At 38.9% G+C, this 22,404-nt stretch overlaps 1 protein-coding gene across 1 annotated transcript in view; it reads right to left on the reverse strand.

Moving 5' to 3' along the window:
• Positions 1-22,404, reverse strand: part of LOC129112266 (liprin-beta-1-like) — a 37,206-nt gene that overhangs the window by 12,498 nt on the left and 2,304 nt on the right. Inside the window, exons 2-22 of the mRNA XM_054624292.1 lie at positions 17,628-17,707; positions 16,048-16,253; positions 13,963-14,043; positions 12,959-13,072; positions 12,717-12,827; positions 10,742-10,834; positions 8,615-8,732; positions 7,134-7,195; positions 6,976-7,042; positions 6,151-6,269; positions 5,862-5,935; positions 4,646-4,700; positions 4,128-4,272; positions 3,126-3,261; positions 2,918-3,040; positions 2,640-2,790; positions 1,849-1,960; positions 1,675-1,763; positions 1,377-1,499; positions 1,134-1,259; positions 632-820 (exon numbers count right to left, since the gene is read on the reverse strand). Coding sequence (XP_054480267.1) covers positions 632-820; positions 1,134-1,259; positions 1,377-1,499; positions 1,675-1,763; positions 1,849-1,960; positions 2,640-2,790; positions 2,918-3,040; positions 3,126-3,261; positions 4,128-4,272; positions 4,646-4,700; positions 5,862-5,935; positions 6,151-6,269; positions 6,976-7,042; positions 7,134-7,195; positions 8,615-8,732; positions 10,742-10,834; positions 12,717-12,827; positions 12,959-13,072; positions 13,963-14,043; positions 16,048-16,253; positions 17,628-17,691 — 2,358 coding nt within the window. The 5' untranslated portion in view covers positions 17,692-17,707. The remainder of the gene's footprint in view (positions 1-631; positions 821-1,133; positions 1,260-1,376; positions 1,500-1,674; positions 1,764-1,848; positions 1,961-2,639; positions 2,791-2,917; positions 3,041-3,125; positions 3,262-4,127; positions 4,273-4,645; positions 4,701-5,861; positions 5,936-6,150; positions 6,270-6,975; positions 7,043-7,133; positions 7,196-8,614; positions 8,733-10,741; positions 10,835-12,716; positions 12,828-12,958; positions 13,073-13,962; positions 14,044-16,047; positions 16,254-17,627; positions 17,708-22,404) is intronic.

Consider the following 22,404-nt stretch of genomic DNA (forward strand, 5'->3'; position numbering starts at 1 on the left):
TGTTTGTTCAAAATGAAGCTGGAGCCAGGAGGCGATTAGTCTTTAGCTTAGCATAAAGACTAGAAACAGCTAGCCATGTTTTGTCTGAATATATCTTATATAATATCTAATTTGTTTTTAATCCATACAAAAAGATCAGTGATCGTTTGTACGGTTTAAACAAACATGATATAAAATGTTAAAGAGCTTTACAGGTGCTGGTAGGCAGATTTTGTTGCTTTCCCAATATGTTGAATTACTTTCGATATTTTATAAAAAAAATATTGATTATTTAAAAAAATGAATTGCTAATTGAACTTAAGAATTAACAACAATATCTTTTTAAATTTTAAACAAGGCTGTAGAACTTTTTAGCATGAAAGTGGTCAAATTCACCTTGCAGAAAAAGAACAGTTGCATTAAATATTCTAGTTTTTTGTTTAGGTGTTAAAACCCACTGAAAAAGGATTTAAATAAAATAAGAAGCTCCTGCTGTAGGCCATAAGGTATCAAACAAGCAAATTATCATCATACATGAATAAAGTCATAATTTGAGTGACACACAATTAGTTCAGTGTGGAAAGTTTTATTTGATGAGTGAAACTGGATATCCCCAGATACATCTGTCTGTGTTGAGTGGACGGACCGTTACCTTGACCTTGGCGGTGGCGGTGAGGACAATGTAGTCTGGGTTTTCCAGACACTCCTGCTTGAGCCGCTGTGCCTCAGAGCCGATGAGCAGGTGGAAATGTGTTGCCAGGTGGCGTCTCAGCAGGGTTTTGTTGGGTGGAATGTTGAGCAGGAGGGCGAGTGCTTCCACGTTGAATCGGGGCTCCAACACCTTCGGAGGGTGCAGATATTTGAGAAAAACATCATGTTGAGAGGTCAGAGCAGAGAACAAAGTCTGATGCAGAGCGGCACCTTGGGATATTTTTGTGTTGTAATCCTTAAATCATAAATTGAGGCTGCCTGCAGCATGCTGGGCAAAGAGGTGCAGTTTAAGATAACCACAAGAAATAACAAGTTACCAGGTCACGTTACTGCAATGTGTAAATCAATAATAAATGGCATTTCAAACATTTTTTTATATATTTTTACAATACTTTTAAGAGTATCTGTCAACTTTCATCTGATCCTGGTCCTAGCTCTCTCACCATCAGCCCTCCATGAACACCGCTGCCCCTCAGATTGGGAGCGTATTCTGCCAAATCCACAGATCGCAGCCACTCCATCACTCTGTGGTTGGTCCACTGGGAGATCTCTGCTGGTGTCATGTTGTTCTGGACCACAACAAAGAGAATTTTAAATAAAAATTCCAAATGTCAGGGGGCAAAAAACATCCAAAGCAGCTTTAAAACAAAAAGGAAGAGCATGGGTTGTGACTTCATGTGTGATACCTCATCAGAGGGTCTTCTCCTGAGACAGTTGGGCTCGTAGCAGTTGAGGCGGAGGACCTGAATGGCCCTCTTGATGCTGAGGTGATGGAGAACACTGCCCACCTTCAGAGACAGCAAGTCGTCCTGGGAAACAGCCACGGGATCAAACAAGGAAAAAGGAGTCGTCGTGATTTATTCAGGGGGAAAGTTCAGCCAGAATATTAAAGAATTATTAGGAAACCAAAGAAAAGTTCCTTTTCACTTTAATGTGAAAAGCTTCCACAGAGGTTTAAATGCAACATGAAGGTTTTCAACTCACCACCGTCATGTAGTGCAGCATGCATCCATCAACACGAGCCTCGTCAAAGTGACTTTTGTACTGCGGGAGGCCGATGTCATCCAGCCACCCTGAAATAAACATTTATTCATGAATTAAAAAGCTGAGTGGGTAAAATAGGGTAGTTTTTATTAAGCAGGATGACGTTGCACTCACTGGTCACCCAGTTGTGGTCCAGTCTGCACTTGAGGTCTTCCTCCTCTGACCCGAGAGCCTGCAGAGCCAGCTGCAGCTTCTTCCTGTGGAGAGGGTGCTTCATGCACAGCTCCTGATCAGGTAAACGGAGGGAAAACACAACATCATGTGCAGGAAACTTTAAGAGCCTGAAGCAAGTGATAAAGTGAAGGGCTGCAACTATTGATTTATTTAATTGTGGATTAATCTGTTGATTATTTTTTCAAGTTTTTCAGTTGTTTGGTCCATAAAATATCAGAAAATGGTGAAGATTGTCGATCAGTGTTTCCCAAAAGCCCAAGATGACGTTCTCAAATTCCTTGTTCTGTCCACTACTCAAAGATATTCTGTTTACTCTCACAGAAAAATAAACACATTTAAGAAGGTGGAATCAGGATATAAAATAGAATAGATAGAAAATAATTACACAAATCGATGAATCAATAAACAAAACAGTTGCCAATTAATCCCTGCATGTCATATATAGTGTTGCATAAACTTCTCAGAGTATTTCCCCCTTGGCACTGTGTAAGATAAGAAAGGTTAACAGTGATTTTTGGACGTCTAAACTTGGGCTTGGGAAGCTAAAAATAATGTGATTTCAATGGTAAAAAAATACAATTTGTGTCTTAAATTCCTTCTTTTTATTCTTAATGTTTGCATTGAAACAATGACTTAAATGCTTAGTTTTGGAACATGTGCTTGCAGAGATTTGGGATGAAGAAAAATCTGCCTTGCTGTGACAAAAGCACCTTGAAACATAACACCCCTACCTTCTCCAGATCATGTTGTGAGGCCTTCAGTAGAGTTTGTCCTGATTTGATCCAGCTCTGACCCTGAGCAACGTATAACCCGAGGCCCTGCTCATGCAGCCACGCACACACTTCATCTTTACTCCACCGCGAGAAGGGAACATCAACAACACTGACGGGGACAGAGAAGGAATACTGACAAAGTAAGTCAACTAGCGCAACCTTAACAAACAAACCATGGCCTTTTAAGAGACATACAGAGACAACTGTTGCTAATAAAGAACTGCATTGACACTTACTTGTTTTTAGATTCACGTGACCAGCCGAGTCGAGGGCCGGCTGTGGCTCTGACTCCTCCCCTTCTGAACTCCATCTCTGCTGCATCGTCGAGGTTGAAGGAGGTAGAGTGACTCCTCTTTAGTCTGCAGGAGTATCACATCATAAATGAGCAAAGAAATCATCGTCTTATATTACTTTAAGTACAGCTGACACCCTCCTGAATGTTACCTGCCAAAGAATTTCCTAAAGCCTTTAGACTTCTTTTTGGTTTCTGGTGAGGACGGCAGAAGGGCTCCGTCGTGAGATTTTCGTGGAGGAACGCCGGCCAAGTCCAGGTGCTCTGTGCCTTTACGTTCCGTCTCAGCTGTAAAAGTTATGACATACAAGTTAACAAGACATCCCTCAACACAGCTGGATCAGATCAGAGTTTACGGCCCTAAAACTACAGATGCACCACTACGACCCAATGTTAAACTAAAAAATGAAGAATTCAACATGAGTATTACAAACTCTACCACCCATGCAAAAGAGTAGTAAACTATTAGGATACAACTCACAGATTTTCTCATTTACGGCGAATGAGAAATGCTTCACTACTTAACGGGAACGTACCAAGAGAACGGCTATATTGCAGATGGTTTATAGTCATGGATAAGGGACAACTGGATGATTTAGTAAGATCATTGACAGAAATACCTCACACCAGAGCAAGAAACTCTAGAAATAACAATTTAAAGCAGTTATTCCCAACTTTTCTAGTTAAATTGTGTATCGTTTTAACTCTTCAAGTCCTTAAATATGAGTCAAATAAAACAGAAAATCATTATTTGTTTGACCTGCTCACATTGTATAAACTGTTACAAAGTTGCCATGAGTCAAAAAGGTTGGGAACCACTGATTTAGAGAAAAGTGGAGGAAAGTAGTTTCATCTGTATAACTGTATGTGATCATCAGACTTCAGTAAGTTAAAATGGCCACATTCCAGAGTCGGTACTGTCTTCATTCACATCCAGCTGTATAATCCAGAGCTGCCATACTGCAGGCCAACAAGGCCACGCTGCTCTACTGTACCTAACGCAGGTGCACTGGCACTCCGGGTGCGATCTTCACAATTTACAGAGCCGTGGAAGAAACACGAGGATCAGTAACAAAACACAAAGACTCATCTCAAAATAGTGTAAAAAGTGAGTAAATTCCAGGACAGCCCGGGTATAAGGAGCTCAGAATCACCCAGGTTTGGAGAGCTGGTTGTCTGCTTGCCTCCACGCAGCTTGAAGAAGCCACGGCCGAAAGAAGAACGGGCCTTCTTGGTACCAAAACTCCCATCACTTGCTCTGGAAGGAGATGAGGAACCAAGTCCTGCTTTATTTTTGTCCTATGAAAAAAATAAAATAAATACAGGATTGTAGAGAACTTAGGATCGGGCCAAAGATGAACTATTTCACCTTTAAATTCAAGAAATATAAGTGAAAAACATGTAGTTGCACCATTTAACCACTAGGAGTCAGAGCAGAACTGACTCATACAGTGTGTCCTGTGATTTGCATGTGACTACATCAACACTGATGAAAAAAGACAATACACTTTGACAGTAATTCAGTGAAAACCAAGAGACCCTACTCACATGGACATAGTCACATTCAAGTGTAAAAAAAGAAATGAATGAACAGTTTGACTGTTTTAAGCTACTGAAAATAATATGAGTATGTGAGGCTTGTGTTATTTTATCAGAGGTGGTCTGCTCTTACCTGTTCAGTGCTGCTGGTTGTGGCCGAGCTGCCCAGCTGTGGGATTTCTGAAGAACTGAAATAACAAGTATTCAAGTGTTTAATGCTTCAGTCAAGAACAAGAGTCCTGAAATATCCTCAGCATCAAGTACCGTAGATATACTGTTACTTTGCAGACATAACACATGAGTAAAAGTCAGATAACTGGTTTTAAAATCTACAAAAAGAAAGAGTTGAGGGATTTAATTAAATAGTTACATGCAAAAAGAGAAAAAAACAGCATTATTTTGACAAAAGCTGCTTGCTCAGACCTCTCATCAGGACCGTGTGGGCGTGCACAGACTTTGTTTTGATTTACATCTTCTGGACTCTCTACATATGGTGCGTTCCAATGTGCCCATACTATTTAGTATGCTAGAAAAAGATTTAGTAGGCCCCAATACACAATATGTCAAATGCAGACTTCCACAAATAAGAAGATGTTCTACTGCATCAGGTTGCATTTTGCAGTATGCAAGCCAGCATGTTTTTCTGGCTTTTCTGATCTACAATCCTCTGCACAGCGGAAGAAACGTCACACAGACTGAGCAGCTGAGAGAGCAGCTGAGAGAGCAGCTGAGAGAGCATAGACGACAGCATGATGACAGCTCATTAAGAGATATCAGAGAGATATATATATATATATATATCAGATATAAAAATTGTGTCAAAATTTTATGAATACTACATGCAACAGTACATACTTTGTAAAGCTGCAGTACGCACTAAAAGTAAAAAGAAAAAGTATGCGATTTGGAACGCAGATTGTCAAAGATACTGTGCTGGGACTTATGTAACCTTTATTTTTATTTTTGCTACACAGAGTCAGCTGACTTCACTTAGCTGCGCCCACCTTCAACCTGCACAGAGGTCAATTCAGCCAAAATAATGTAGGTATGAGGGATATTTGAGTAACTGTTACTTAAACTGAACTTTAAACATCCAGCAATTGTTTCACCAGCACACCATGTTCTAACAAAATCTGTTCAAACTGTTCAAGACACACTGTAGGCTTTTAGAAATGTCCACGAACAAACTGTGGAGAGGTTCAAAGCATCTGCTAGAATTGATTCATATTTTGTTTATTTATTTCACTGTATTTAATTCCAGCCTTGAGAAGAAACCAAGCAGAGAGAAAGAGAGTTTAATAACATGAGGGAACAATAATTAGATTTGACACGAAGATAACCGGTTTTACCTTTCGGCTGCCTGTAACTGTCGTTCTCTGTCAAGGTCATTCATTTCGGAGAGCACGGCTATACATGGAATAGACTGTGACAACAGAGAAAAGAAACGATTAATTGAACATATTTTCCCCAACAGCAGAACATTTTCAAAGCCGAACAAATAATAACCAGAACAGAAGCTCTGCATTCCTGGGAGAAACGTTTTCAGGGTGGGAGGCTGAAATGGAGCTTTTTTAAAAGGAAGTCTCCTGTCTGGGTTTCATCCTGTGTGCAAATTGTTTTGATAGAGGATGTGTTTACCTCGCCAGAGCTTCTTCCTGCCTCCCCTTCCAACGCCGGTGTGACCTGATCCAACTCCATGGAGACGGAAACCGAGGGATCATCTTGGATATCATCGTAGTCATCGTCCTTAAACTTCTCTGAGGGAGGACAGTTAGGACGGTTATCAGGGATGTGCTGCAGCGTGAAGTTCAGTTTATCCTTTTGCTTTTAAAGTTTATCTACTTTTTTAGGCTGCCATAAACTGTCATGATATAAACTAAATGTATATTTTAAGTACAGGAACAGATGGTTTTTCCTCTTCATTTTCTGAATAATTTCATTAATGTTAATCATAAATATATCTATTCACTGTAATTTTTAAAGAAATAAAGAATATAAAACATTTAATGTAAAATATACCTATTGTTTCAGCTTATAAACTAGTAGTGAAATCAGACTCTAGACTTCATTATTTATGTTTACAATAATAAAGCTTAATATAAATAAAATGATGCTCTACATTATTTCATATACTGCATTCTGCATTCATTGCACTTTTGTATTCCAGCTGCTTATTTGTCAAATCTCGATGAAATGTTGGCTGCAAACTCTGTTTTGATGAGAATTAGTTGCTGTTTGGCACCACTTTATTGAAAACAGTTGAATATAAAATGCAACGATTATTTAAATTCAGTGATGTTCAATGTTTTGATGCTCTGATGAAGTTACTGTGTGATGCATCAACACATTTTTAAAGCAATTGCAAAATACTATAAATCCCCAAACTTTGACTTGATGTTGATGTAGTGAGGTGAATAGATACATAGTAACATTAATATGTCTGATCTTTAAACACAGTCTGACCTTTGACCAGCTCCGGCTCTTCCTTGCACTTTGTGATTGACTCCTCCAGCTCCTTTATCCTTTGTTCCTGTGGATAAACACACATGATGTTCCAGTTAGGACTACTTTAAATAAATCAAAGCGGCAGCTCAATACCAAAGCATCACATCACACTTTACCTTCACGTTGTTGGCCGACGCCAGTGACTCCAACACCATCTTCATCTTCAACACTTCAGTATCTGGGGGGGGAAAAACCACACACACATACACACACTTTATACTTGTGGAATTTATCTTCAACCCCCTCCTGGCTCTGAAACCAGCCAGTCGACACCAGAAATAATGAACCCACTGGGACTCCGTGTGCTGGTCAGTGCAGCTCTTGTTTCAGCTTGTTGCTGCAAGGAACTCTCGTTTCAACTATCATCATAAATGAAAAACAGGGACTTTGTGTGTGTTTTACCAGACACGCTGCACAATTAAAACACATTCAAATCCCTAGGTAATCTAATCCAAACCATGATGATCTACAGGGCAAACCTCATGTGAACTGTGAAGTGTGTGTACCACAGTAGAGTTCGTCATTACATTGAGGTAGATGAGTAGAGTTTGGTTTGACACCATTTAATCGATCAGAATCCAATTTTGAATCTTCTTATCAAATCTTAATCTTTTCAAATCAATTATAATTCTAAGAACCTTTAAGCTTCACTATTCAATAACTTTACAGTAAAATAGATCACCCAACACCCAGATTTTAAGAGCATTTCAGTGTCTTTAAGATATTATGTTGGTGCTGTGTTCAAATCTTTTTGCCCATAAAATAAAAGAGATATAAATGGCCTAAGATATGCATAAGACTAAGCTAAACAAATGCTGGTATTTTAGCTAAATGAGTTAAACCCTTCTATCTGAATTCTACGATGGTGTATTGTAGATAATAATTCCGTAAAAAACTGTATTTTTAAGAATAAAAATGTAAATATCAGAGGGAAAAAGAGATTCATTTCTGAGATTAAAGTGGTAAATTTACAACAACAAAAAACTCACAAATTTACGAGTAAATACACCCAAATATTGTCAGGCATCATTTTGAGAGAGAGCAAAAATCTTAAATTCTCTGAGATTAAAGTCACAAATAGAGCCATTGTGAATTTAGTTGCACCTAAAGTAGGGTTCTTATAGTAAGGTTGGCCTCGGAGAGAGGCAAAGAACCGAAGATACATAAGTGTGTTTTCTCAATTTTTCTTGTGAGCAAGCAACCAGTGTCTGCACGGTGAGCTGGAAGACAAAACAAATGCCTCTCAGATTAAACTGTAGAACACGTGTTTACAGCAGACACGTAAAAGAGACTCCCCTTCATTTAAATCATGGCATTCCTCTACCATCAGAGTGGATTAGATAAGGCCAGCGGTGGGAGGAAGGAGGTAAACAGTCAGACATGTTTGGTATGGAGCATACAGACAGACAGATAAGGAGTCAAGCTTCCTTATAGTTTATCATGTCCATTAATTTTTTAAGCAAGGATGCTGGAGGGGGATCTGGTGTTGTTGGAATGTGAAATGTCTATTTGTCTAATCCCTGTAAACCCTTTAGTAATATTAGACTCCGTGAAATGGTACAGGAAGCTCCCAGACATTTATTCAAACAGCCCCCACCTTTGTCTCCTCCCTCAGCTCTGTTGTGGCTCTCCACCCTCAGTCTGCTCTCATCCTTCAGCCTCCTCAGCTCCTCCTCTCGCTCCTCCAGCTGCCTCTGCAGAAGCTGCAGCTCCTCCTACAATGAGAGAAGATTTAAGGTCATTATTCTGCGATACTCATCTCTTTATGTTTGAATTAAACTAGTGTAAACGGATTCAATCAAAATAGCTTTTGAATTGCCTTTTTTCATTTACAAGCTCTTAGTGGCCCCACACATATTGTGTCTGCTCATAGTTTTAGAATAAAAAAAAAACGGGGAAAAGGAAAGGACATGACAACCACATATAATACAAAACTTCATAATAAACACGACAAGGTGACCAACTAATGACTGTTCTTTGATTGTCAAAGGAATTGTTTACTCTATAAAATGCCCAAAAATAGCAAAAAATTACAATCACAAGTTCTGTGAGCCCAAAAAACAGAACAAAATATTAAATTTATGACATATAAAACAGATAATTGCAGCAAATCCTATACCCTTGAGAAGGTAGAACGAGATAATTTTTGGCAGTTTTGCTTTATAAATGACTTAAACCATGAACCAATTATCAAATTATGTCAAAATATTGAAGCACCACACATAAATCAAAAAAGGGATTATTCAAAGAGTCACTCCAACGATTCATTTATAATACTGTATTTTAGTCCAAAACGATTGGCCAACACATTTAACAAAGATGGTGAACCAATTAGGGCTGTACAGAATGTCGTTATTTTGGGTTAGGGTTATTTGTAGCTTTTGAGGTTTTTGAATGAAGCTATGAAAGTCTGTTGTCATATTTGATGAAGACTTTTGGACTTTACAATGCGCCAGAGTTTATTGACAATTTTTGGATCACACAAGTCTGATTCTACAAATAGTAGAATACTATTAATACTAGTGTAGCCTGAAGTTTATCTGCAACTGAGCATTTATACCAGGTTAAAAACAGACTGAATACACATCCAAAGAAAAGCTGAAGAGGTTTTGAATGTTGATAAAGACTTGAAATATCAAGATTATGAATGAAGCTTCCTACTATTTAGTACAGCCCTAAAACCAGGTAAGAATTATCCTTAAACATCAGAATAAAAGCTTTGTCACTTTGAGCCTGTTAGCATGCTGATGTTTAGCATTTAGCTTAATGCAACTAAGTCAAGCCTCACAGAGCCTCTTGCATTGCTAGAACTCATAGTCTTGTTTTAAACTTTAGAAAGCTCCTTCAGAGCCACAGAAGGCAGATTAGATATTTTTACAAACAACAAGAGTAGTACTCTTTGTGATGAGTAAACAGAATTTTATGTGCTAAATCAGTGGAGTGCCCTTTTAACACAAGATTAGTAAGAATTGGTCAATCAGAAGATCCGTTAATGATTAAGTTAGTTTCCTCTATTTAACACACTGTGATTGGTTGTGACACGATTCAGTGCAAGCTCCTCCTATTCACTAAACTCTGAACACACTGAAAAACTGGACATGCATATAAAACGACAACAAAACAACTCATCAAAAGCAGGTTCAAATAATGACAACCGATCCAAATTAAGAAGACGCACCGATTAACAAGATGTGTAGCCTGGAGAAATATGTCATAAAAAGAAACTGCTCACTGTATGTACTTCTAGTGGCCTAAGTATTCAGTATGATTCTGCAAAAATGTTGTTTCAGACCACACGTGTTGATACAAAAAGAAACAGGATGTGAACCAGGCACAAATCCTGAAACTGGTGCAGGTGAAAGCACTTACAGCGAGTGTGGTGAAAGTCAGGAAAGCAGTGTGCAGCAGTGGAGAAGCAGCAGGTTTAGAGGATCTTAAGGGACAGAAAGGAAGAAGAGGGCAGGCTGGAGATTAAAACCTCGGTCACCTCATCTCCAGTGAACCGCTCACTGTTCCGCTTCGGACGCTTGACGGGTTAGCATGTCGCAGAAAGATGTTAAAAATCACAGTAGAAAAAAAGGGTCAAGAAAGGGAGCAGAGAATAGATGTCATGTGGGAAATCACAGGGTTCTAAACATGTAATGAAGGGTTTCAAAGGATAATTCAGATTTGCCGTCACAGCCAAATGTCAAAGAATAAAGCGTTGGATCTTCAGCACACTCACTTTGGTAGCTTTGAGTTTCTTCTCACACTGCAGTCTTTCATTCTCTATGTCAGTCACCCTGAACCGCAGGTCTGTTACTTCCTGGTACAAGCCCTGGGGAGGAGAAAGAAAACTCCCATTACCCATTAAACCTGCACTGGGGAGGTTTATGGAGACAGTGTGGGAGAGAGGTCAGTGGGAAAGTTCCTGCCAAAAGCACCAAACATTATTTTGAGACTGGTGTCCCATCGGAGAGAATATGAGAAGCTCAATCCACAAACGAAGACAGATCCTGGACTGAAGGGGAAACATCACGGTCAATAATTGTGAAACTGCTTTCATCTCAATTAATCAGCAACAGTGTGCGAGCCCTATGCTTTTGAGGAAAAGCTTATTATTCATTATATATTATTCTCTATTAGCCTCATCCAGCAATATCTTTATAGTTTTTTGGATTTTCTTTTCTAAAATATGTTCTTTTGAAAGGTCCTTAGAAAAGTCAACTTCTGATTCAAAATGCGTTCTAAAATGCAGATATTTTTGTAACTGTGTTCTTATAGTAATACCATTGTCTTCTTAAATTGAAGGCATATGCCAGTTTATCCTAAATAGCAGGAAAACACTCCCCTAATCCCCATAAAGGGCATGAGACTGCAGGGCCGTGTGCATAAAAAGATATTGTAAAGATAAGTGACTCAAAAGGTAAAAAATACTTCAATAGTTCTGGAGTGGAGGTACTTGTGCAGGAAATGAAGGCCAAACAGGCTGTCATTGTTAGCATCAGTAGTGGATATAAATATAAACAAATAAAGATGCATGTGATACCGTTACTTGTTCAGTGTTCAAGTGTTCATGTGGTTATTCATTTTAAAAGATCATAATGCTTTGTAAAGTTCTACAATAATTATTAAAAAGTACTAAAAATAAAAAATGCCACTGTTTGGGCTTTTTGCCTGTGTCCAAATGTTTTCAACACACAGTAAATGTTTTTACATTAATGAAATGAGTGTCCACACAGTTAACATTTTATACTTACAGGAAATTAGCGAAATACTGACTTAATCTGCAACTTGAGAATGTCTCTGCCGATAATACACACTGTGACGGCTTTTGTGTGCAACAGTTGTTTTTTCCAACAAAAAAAGTCTCAACACAAGGATGAATGCCTTAAATGGAAACAAACTGCTCATACAACCTTTACAAAAAGTGGACAATCGTAACAAAATTATCTTGAACACAACTTTGTTTTTTCTGGGAAGTGTATTCTGTCCTCTTTGAAAACGCCAAAACAAAATTTGACTGTAAACATGACTGTTTATCCCAAACTGACCAACTGCTATCATTGGAAATACTTCTGACAGTCTACAGTATGTGTGAGGTCTGGTTTGACTGAGTTGTGACTGAGAAGAAGGGTTGAGATTTCTGACACAAAATGCATATATCAGGTGCAGAAATCAGAACACGTCAGCATTGCCTAGATGGGACTGACATGTTGTGTTCTTTAGGGCATGATTTAAAGCTTAATGGGGGGAAATGGAAACAAAAATAAATACATGCAGAGGCATTAAAATCAGCCAACTCCCTTCAGACTCCTACTGTCTGGAAACACAATATTCCCCCAAATATATGGGGACAGAGTGCATGGAACAGAGTGGACAGAGTGTATGGAAACTATAACTCCCTCAACCTTTTAGTGCCTCAGAGAGGGGAGGGGGACGGGGGGAGAGGTATAGGCGTGGGGGTAGGCTCTGGCAGGAAACAGCTGCTGGAGCACAAGGGGTGTTTAAGCCTCTTCTGTAACCCTTAAAGAAGTTCACCCTGCACCGCATGACACATCTGAGTGCCCCAGTCAAGTGAGACGGACCTTTGTGACTTTAAAACAATGACTGGGTGGCTTCCAGGATTCAGAGTCACACATCACATGAAACAAGGTGCAGGTGCAACGGAGAACTTCAGCTACCTCTGCTTAAATTTCACATGGCGTTGATGATCGTACCTCATTGTCCCGGTGATCTCTCTCCACGGACGTCAGCTTCAGCCTCAGACTGGACACCTCGGTCATCAGCTCCAGCTTCTGGGTCTCCAAAGTTGTCCGGTTCAACAGCTCCTGTGGAGCAAGGCGCGCACTTGGTAAAGCTGCATTTAAATATTAAGTGGAGAGGTAAAACATTTGAAATGGACTAGGATGAAGGTTTTAATTGCAGAACCAAGGTAAGGTAACTTTTATAGAGGCCTAACCTGTTGCAGCAGCTCCTCAGTAGTGTTTAGTTTCTCCCGATGATGATCCAGGCAGTTGTCCAGGTCCCGGATCTTTTCACCTTGCACCTCTACCTGGTCTGTTAGAACACTTACCTGGACAATGATGAGACATTGGTATAAATCACACAAAGTAATCAGAGAGCACATACTGTAGGTCCTTCAAGGCCACATAAACCTCTAAAATATAAAACAGTCTTGGTTTGCATCAGAAATCTGATCTGTAGCCAAATATACACATAAAAAAAAAATCCTGTTGAATGGCTGATTGGATTGAGCAAATCAACAGTTTATTCTACTAAAACAGTATTGTCCATGGAGCCAAAGTTCCCCACTGCTTTAGGAAATGATTGATCCTTTCTGGAAAATAATGCTACGTACTTGTCGTGACCTCCTACACAGACAGGGTGTCACAGACAGGGCAGGGAAGTTGGCAAGTGTTCAGTGAGACGGAAAGCCCAATTTTTTTTTTTGATGACATAAAGAGACTAAGAGAGTTATGCTAGCCTTGACCTTTACTTTTATCAAATTGATGTAGCGCCGTCTTTAGGTAGGATGTCACCATTTAATACATTTTGCAGCTATTTAGAAAAAGCAAAACGGTATAGTTAACCTAAAAAGCTAGTGAATAACCGTCTCCCTGCTCCTCAAAATACTTGAAAGGTACACATTGGTGAAGAAAGTTTTAAACTATCAACAAAAATTCCAACTCTCAGAAAATCTGTTCAGTCTTAATTGATTTGTTTTGAACTAAAGAACCCATGCTTTATAAATAAAGCCACATGGGGAAAATACAGATATTGTATTTTTCCATCTACCAAACTTTCAATCCAATCTCCTGGAAATCAGTGGATTTGTTTTTGAGATATTCTGCCAACTAACAGACAAACAAACAAATTGCTCTGAGAACGTGGTCATTTCTCAATAGGCAGCCAAGTAGAAATACTTCTTAATTGCAGCTACAATGATGAGTCGTGCTCACAAACCTGAAGAACAAGACACTCTTTGTCACTCTCCAGCCGTGACAGACGTTCTTGGTAGACTGTTTCTGAGCCGTGGCCGTTAGTCTGAAATGAGAAACAATGTGTGTTGATTAGTGTCGTCTGAACAAATTGCTGAATGTGTTGCACCACTTCAATAAGGTATTCAACGGTTATTTCTTCTGAGTTGAGAGCTTATTGAAAAAACAGGTGGACGGCCTTTGGCTGTCATGTTGAAATACGGTTCTGGCAGCGTAGTCCAAATGAAAATACACACCAGCCTTGAGCCATATGGATTTTCTAATGGGTGCACAACTAACCTCCCTGACAATGAACTCATGGTTTCCCCTTGAAGAAAAGAACAGATATGCAAGTTGAGTTTTTCAGAGAAACATGTGAGGGTCAATAGCGTTCTCACATGAAAGTGATTTGAAAATTGAATCATAAGCAAACCCTCGTCTCTCTACGTTTGTGAGTTGGAGAGACGAGGCCGTGAGGGAAGAAAAACAAGAGCCCCGGCCAAATAGTCAACGTCAGTTTGGAGGATGGAAACTATTTGCAGCAGGACTCCTATAGAAACTCCATCATTCCTAAAGCACGTCATAACAGCATTTTTACAATAAACAGAGTCACGGTATAGGCAATGGAGCACAATCAAGAGATGCAAAGTAGTTCAGAGGATGATTCAAACCAGGCCGTCTCTCAAAAAATACTCATATTATCATACAGACGCATGCTACAACAAAAAAGTTGTTTAAAATGAAAGCGCTTTTTGAGATCTGCTCAAAATGTATTGCAAATTTGCAATAGCTTCGTTTTTGTGGATGCATCCACACACAACCTCACACTTGCTCTACGTGGCAAATTTTAGCCTCATAAGTAGAAGGTTGTGTTTGATAAAGAGAGGTCAGTTTTGTGGACCAAAGAACGGATCAATTTTTGTCGACCAATGAACTGATGGACCAAAAAATGTCACAATGAGAAAGGAACTCTGCTTTGTAGAAATTTTGGATTTCTAATAGCAAACTACATAAATTTAAAAATATAATACAAAAATCTAGAGACACTTTGTTGCTTTAAAAATCTCTGTCATTATGATTTAATGGTTTATTTAAGATTGCAGCTGAGGAGCTGCTAAGCAAGCCTCCCTTGCAATGTTGTTATTTTATGTAAATGCAAACAAATTAATTTACCTGTAGATATCAAAATAGATCTTTTTTACAAGTAAGTTAAACCAGTTATGTCATATGCATGTGCAGTGTGAGATAAATCTACAAGTGAAATCTCTTAAGTATACTCTTAAAGTTTAAATGACAACCCGCACAAACTGGCTCACATAAAAGTATAACAACATCAATTGGTTTAAAATAACTGAGGCTGAAAGATCAGTTCATGCAAAAGTGGCAAAGTGAGCTCTGGAGTATGACATCATGTGATACTTATGTAGAATTTAAACAAGAGCTTAAATTGGAAAAGTATCTGTTCTCTGAAAACCAAAAGAACAAAGCAGGCTCTGTAACCTTAAGAGCTTAACAACACCAGAATCCCTACGGTCAGTGGAAGATATAAAGCAAACTTTGTAATGACAAGGGAGAGGAGTATATTGAGTTTAAATGTAAGAATGTAAGCATAATGAATTATAGAGAAAGGTATTTGCCAAAACATTGTCTTAACCACCCATCTGTTTGAGTTAAGTGTTATTACAATCAGATAAGCAAAAAGTTATTAGTAAACTAAGTCCTTTTGGAAAAATGCCCTTCCTTTGTGTAAATAACACTTGTTGCCGTGTGCCATCGTTTTGTTATTATTGTATGCTCTGTGCTTGTGTATGAAATGTGCTGTGAATCTTCCTTGCTATGTCATGCCTTATTAAGATTTATCCATGGGTTTGTGTTAGCTTGTGAGCAGAACTGTTATTGTTGTAACTAAGAAGGTGAAGTGCTGAAGTTTTTTGCCATAATAAATCTCATCTGGCGTTAAGGCAGCACAGGATACTTCAATATACACAAATATCTTATCTTCTGTTTCAAACACATGCAACAAACATCACACGTTGACGGGTAAATAGCACTTTATAAATGGACTTTTTACCAATCGTCCCTGCAGCCACTCTGCCAGCCCCTCTGCAGTGGAATCGGGGATCTGACATCGCAGGTTGTCCCTCTCCTCGTTGTCCATGAGCTCCAGCAATCCCCGCAGGTCCTCCAGCAGGTGCAGCACCCGGAGGCCACCCAAGAAAGGCGAGGTGGGCGACTGGCAGTCAAACAGCCCGTTGGAGTAATCCATGGCCTTGGAGCCTGGAGAGATAGAAAGAAAGTAAAATTCGTTATTTCACACAAATCGTAACGTGAAGTTCTGAAATTGCTCATTATTATTGCTGCTATTAATCTGATGTGTGCAATCAATAATCAAAGATAATAATAATGTCAGGTTTTATCAAAACAGACCAATAGGTAACTTATAGACAGACGATTAATCGGATACACAAACAAAAAAAATCCATTTTATTATAGTAATTGAGTATTTGTGTACTTGTGATTTAATTTATGCCTGATATTATTGATTTTGTCAAGGGCATTGCAATCATTTGATTATAATTGATGTTTATTAAATTTATTCAATTAAGTATTTTAAATTAAAATATTTGAATGGTACCTTATTTCCTCTGAGAACATTCAGTTCCTCACTGAAGACATTGACTATCTTTAAGCAATGATTTTACTCCTACACAAGTTAATGTTTTTGCAATATAAGAGCATTAATAACTGTACTTAGGTACTTAATGGTATTCTCTCCATCCATTCCTGGGCTAGGACACAGTATAACCCATTAATGCAAATTAAATCTTCTCCCGTATCTGTGGAAATCACATTTGAAGATTTTTGTTGAAAGCAAATGCAGCAGCGTGTTGACTGAACTAGAGTGCATGATGTTCCCAGCGTGTGCTGCTGCCTTCTCCTCACCATCTGTCATCCGTCTTAAATGTCAGCCATAATGAAGACGTCTAGCGGTAACAAAGAGGAGGGCTAAATAAATAAATATACAAACAACCATGGCTTCCCTACAAAAGCGAATGAGGGAGTCGGGCTTGATGACGGTTGTGGTTTCTGCGGAAACAGCGGGGACTGGGGGATGTCATGTGATCAGCAGCCTTGCTCCCATTGGAAAGGTCAGCGCTATAATTACACACATCAGCGGAAAAGTAGGGACTCTGAAAGTGAAGCCTGCTCTGCTCATCTGCAGCGGCACAAGTAGAGAGAAGCCAAAAGTTCCCAAAGCAGGAGTTTGTATTCCAAACTCACAGAGCTTGAATAATCATTAGTTTCCGTCACTGCGGGGACAATGGAAACTTTCTTTCTTTTCTAATGGTGGAGGAATGCAGTTGAGGGAGAAAGGGCCAGTGATCCGGCAGCACACATTCAGCATTATTCTGAATTTTAATGTATATTCAGAGGGATTGTAAATCCCTCTGAATATACATTAACATTCGGAATAATGCTGAAACTGCAGGTAGAAGTGGAAGGAGAAGGGTACACTGTGTTACCATCCACTGGACGTAGAATTCCCAGCTTGCAATTCAATAGTTTCCAGATGTGGCGAGACCCCATAGTATGCCATGCCCACTTAAAAAAGTGCTATGGTCTTAAAGTCCAAGTGTACAATGTGGTTACCTGCTATGATTCCATCCATTTGCTCCAAAGCTGCTGCCAACATGTCGCTGGCGTCGGACATCATCTTGTGCTCAATAAATCTGAAAAAAATAGAGAAGAAGAATTTAAAGTGAAGGACAAAAGAGGAAATAGACAATAAAGGACTCTGCCTAAACTCGGACATTAAAGAATAATTGCCTTGAATTCAACCACTGTACAGATAGGTTTGTTTTAAACAAACCTGAAATATGTGTTTATGGAAGTGAGACAACACAAAGAAGAATTAACAAGATCTTATTCAAAATAAGCCATCCTCCAAGAATGTTAAAGTATTAAAAAGAGGATGTGGTATTAATATCTCAATAAGTCCTTAACATGGTTAGACAAATGGAAATTTGATCATCTAAAGTACATTTTCATGACTGCTGGGCAAAATCCATCTGCTAAAGGAGATCATTTGATTGGATCAAAAACTGCATAACAACCACTAAAAAGTACCTTGTGATGAGATTATCTCATAAATTCAATTAAATCAATTGCATTAAACAAAAACCAAAGACTACCACAGCTCACTAAAGTAAACCTCACCACAGTCGATCTTCAGACAAAAATCCGGAAATTGTGTGATATTTATATATAAAAGTAGCAGTAAACATAGACGTGATTACTGCCAATAAAAGAAGTAATCCTTAGCAAGTGAGGTACTCAACTGTGAGGATTGCCTTCTTTTCTTTGTTTTATAAGATAGTAAACTGGATCTTTTTGTACTGTTTATTGGACAAAACAAGAAAGTTTGAGACGCAAACATGGGTTTGAGTAGATTGTGATTGTCACCATTTTCAGATATTTTATAGACCAGACAGTTAGGTGATTCATCAAGAAAGCACTCATCAGATTAATCAATAATTAATGTAATCATTAGCTGAAGCCCAAATCCATTCATTTTGTCACAGTTCAAAGCATTGATCTGTTCTGTGCAAGCATCAGTTTTCAACTTCAAAGCCCGCCTGCATATTTTTTTACATTACCATTTGAAAAAAAACAAACACAAGTGGTATCACTAATCCTGTTATGGTAAAAGCTCTAATTCTTCCTTTTCAAATGGCTGCTGCTTCAAATTAACCGTGCAGTCTGTGCTACAAAAACAGGCTCCCCGAGAGACAAAAAACAAAGTGATCTCCGGGACTTATTACCCAGACAGACGTATTTCCGGCGGTCATGCAGTCATGGGTGATCATGGACAGGCTGCTATCTGGAATAGTGGCACTATTCTCCCAGGGGTCTCAGACCTCGTAGCATCGGCATGCTTGGCATCTCAAACATCCAAAACAACGTGAGACAGAATCCCCATGACTGCTGAATTCAAACACTTATCACTCTCTCCTTCACTGGCAGAGAGCATTTCAAGCTAAACCTGATTTAAAGGGTGTAAGATTGTATTTAGTACACACAGAGGGGAACTAAAGCCCAGAACTATAAACATAAAAACAGTGGCTCTACTTGTTCAAAAGTCACATGGTAAGGGAGGGGAGGGGGGGAAGGGTTTACTTAATTTCCTCCCTCTCAGGGGTCACAGTGTCACACCCAGCAGGGTAAAACACGGGCATTAAGAGCGTAATTAAACCAATGGTCTCAATTTGAGCTGGGGGCTGCTGTTAGAAACAAGGGGCCTTAAGTGCTTCACTGCTTAATTTCAACTACACACCCCTCAGAAAGGTTTCTTCCAAAACAGCATACACACTGCTCTGTATTTGCTCTACTCAATAAATGTAACATTAAGATTAATTATCAACCGAATGAACCATTTAATGCAATTTAAAAAACTTTAAAATAGGACTTCTGTTCAATAAACATGCCGGAAAATGCCTCAGAATTCAAAATAAAACAGCCTTCAAATTAAATTTCAGGGTGAAGTAGCACCACACAGATACAAGTCTTACTACAAATACTTTTTTCTCCACAGGTATTTCCCGGGTTTAATGGAAAACCATCACTCACTCTCACCAGGGTGGAAGCTCTATTTGGTCAGCTGCTTGTTTCACCCCATGAGAGAAACCAAAAGCTTGTTTCTTTTTCCAAAAAGAGATGTTTGTCTGTTGAGAATCCAAATGTTTTTTGTTTTTTTATCTCTGTGTGAATGCAGAAAACAACAAATGGCATGAGGACAGACACACCAGGGTGTGCTATCTCATGCTCTACTCCGCTATCTCTTCTGGTCATGGTGCAACCCACGGGTGTAGAGAGAAGGAGGATAAAAACATTTTGAAAGATAAAACAAATCCCAGTATGCAACCATAATGGAGGCAGTTTTTTCTCCTGTCTCTGCTGTCTTGTGATAAAAGCCACATCATGTGTTTCATGAGGACTATAATTCAGTGGAAAACAGAGATTCACATCAGCCCATGCGCAATTTAGAATTTAGATAAAATTTATGCCGGAGACAGAAATAAACCAGGAATTACGTTTCCTCTTGTGCTGGTCATGAGGCAGAAAAAAGGCACTGGAACTTGCCACGTAAACTACTTTGTCCATTCATTAGACCCTTTCAAATACCAGGCTGAGATATTTTCCACTTATTTTTCGCATCAGTGATGAGCAGGTCATCCATGAAGAATTTTCTGACCAAAACCTCAAGAGAAAAGTCCACGGATGAGGGTCCATCTCCCAGGCCGTGTGTAGAACTGTCTGTAATGATGATTGATAACGCCACAGTGTAGGAGTGAGCACTACACACATTCCTGAGCAGGTTAGTTCTCCCGAAAAACCAAACACTAACGCCTGGTACTGACATCCCCGATGACCTCTCTTGACCTCCCTTGCTTCGTTCAGACAGAAACCCCAAGGACTTGATTAAAGCTGGTGGTGGTGTTTTTTCATTTGTCATTTAAACCCCCCCAAAAACTAAAAACTGCTTATGAATTGACCGTATTAACAAGTATTGTCTAATTAGCCAAAGCCTGATGTATCCTTTTGATCCGGGCCATTAAGCTCCATTCATTGTTGTCCAAAAACGATTAAAACAGTCTGAGACACACCGTTACACTGGGTGACATGTTGCTTTATAACCATGAGCATAATCACTGTTAATTTGGATAAATACTACATCACCCTGCAGCTGTCAATACCCACTAAAGCAAAACAAGTGTACTAATCAAGCACCGAAAATAGTCCACAATAAATTCATTATTTCATATCTTTTAGAGTTTGCCCATTACCTCCAAGGACAGGGAATTATAAAAGCTTTCTTTCAATGAAATTATACATTTGTGATCTGTTTTTATAGATTTACATCTTCAATAGGAAATGAATGGGCTTTGGGATGAGTGCCACGGACAAGGAATGCCAGAGATATATATTGATAACATTTTGTTGGTTTTGGTTTTGGTTTTGGTCTTTTTCTAAAATTTAAATCTTTGCATGTTCTGATTGCACTTTTATTGAGGCTTGTAGCTCACAATTCAATTATCCTCTACAAATCGTTCACACAGACCTGTTAAAAGGAATCCAAGGCAATCAATCTAAAAGTAACATTTACGAGTCTATTTTATAGGAATACAAATGTGTCTGAAAATCAAACTTGACTGTGCTGTAAGGTGGTTTTAACATCAACCAGATGTAGAGAAGGAGGTATGGAGGGGGAGGGACAATGCATCTGCAAAGAAAATAGGCTGGGATAACTTGACCCAATGCTGAGTGCACACACGCACACGCGCACACACACACACACACACACACACACACACGCACACACACACACACACACACGCACACACACAAAAATACACAAACACACGCCTCTGCTGGTGCCTCCTCTTACTTCAAGCTGTGGTACAGATGTGCATATCAGAATTGAACTGGCTCAGAATAGTAATAGAAGCAGCATCAGTTTTTGTAGTACAGTAACTGGTCATAGCATGGTGGATCACATTGTTGCTTGTTGGATAAGCTATCAAACTTAATATCAAGAGAAATATAACAAAGTCAGAATTCATTATTGCATCAAGAAGCCAGCCTTGCAGTTGTGTTTGAATATAGAAAGCTTTGCAATCTGAGTTGCTGAGATATCGACCATCCTTAGCTGAATTAGGTCAATAACAATGACACTGTATAGCACCACAAGTACAGTTTTCTAAAGGCACTAATATCCCTTTACACTATGCTCTTTCTTGCAAGAGATATATAGTGACCTCTAAGAAGTGTTTCTGAATAAATTAACCCTAATTAAGTAAACTGCCATAAATAATTTAGCTAATACCACTGTTAGTCAAGTTTGGAAGCAGTTAGGGCTGCCCCCTCTAAGTATCTAGTATACACAAGAAGTACAGTAGTGCTTTTGTGGAGAAACTCAGTTATACAGATCTTTATCGATTAGTCGTCAAAATCGCTTGGGTGTTAGTCAACTAAGAATTTCTTTGTCGAGGACAGCCCTTGTAACAGTGGTAACGTTAGGATTGGTTGCATAATAATATTTGCAGATAGAACTGTATCTCAAATGACTAAAATTTCAAGCATGATCTGCTGATTATTACTTCTTATGATTTAATAAAATGTTAGATAATGCAGAATCACAAGCTCCTAGAGCCCAAGGACAGGTCTTCCACTGTCTTCTTTTGTCCGCTCAACCGTCTAAAATCCAAATGTATTTAGCGTGCTATCAAGGCACAGCAAATTTCATAATGGAGAAGTCACAAGCAGAGACAGTTTGAAAGAAATGTGTTTTGAAAAAAAAACTATTAAACAGTTATCAAAATAGTTGTCGACCTATTCATCTGCAAATTGTTTCAGCTCTAATCTCAAT

The sequence above is a fragment of the Anoplopoma fimbria genome, chromosome 23 (assembly GCF_027596085.1).
Source record: "Anoplopoma fimbria isolate UVic2021 breed Golden Eagle Sablefish chromosome 23, Afim_UVic_2022, whole genome shotgun sequence".
Classification (NCBI taxonomy): domain Eukaryota; kingdom Metazoa; phylum Chordata; class Actinopteri; order Perciformes; family Anoplopomatidae; genus Anoplopoma; species Anoplopoma fimbria.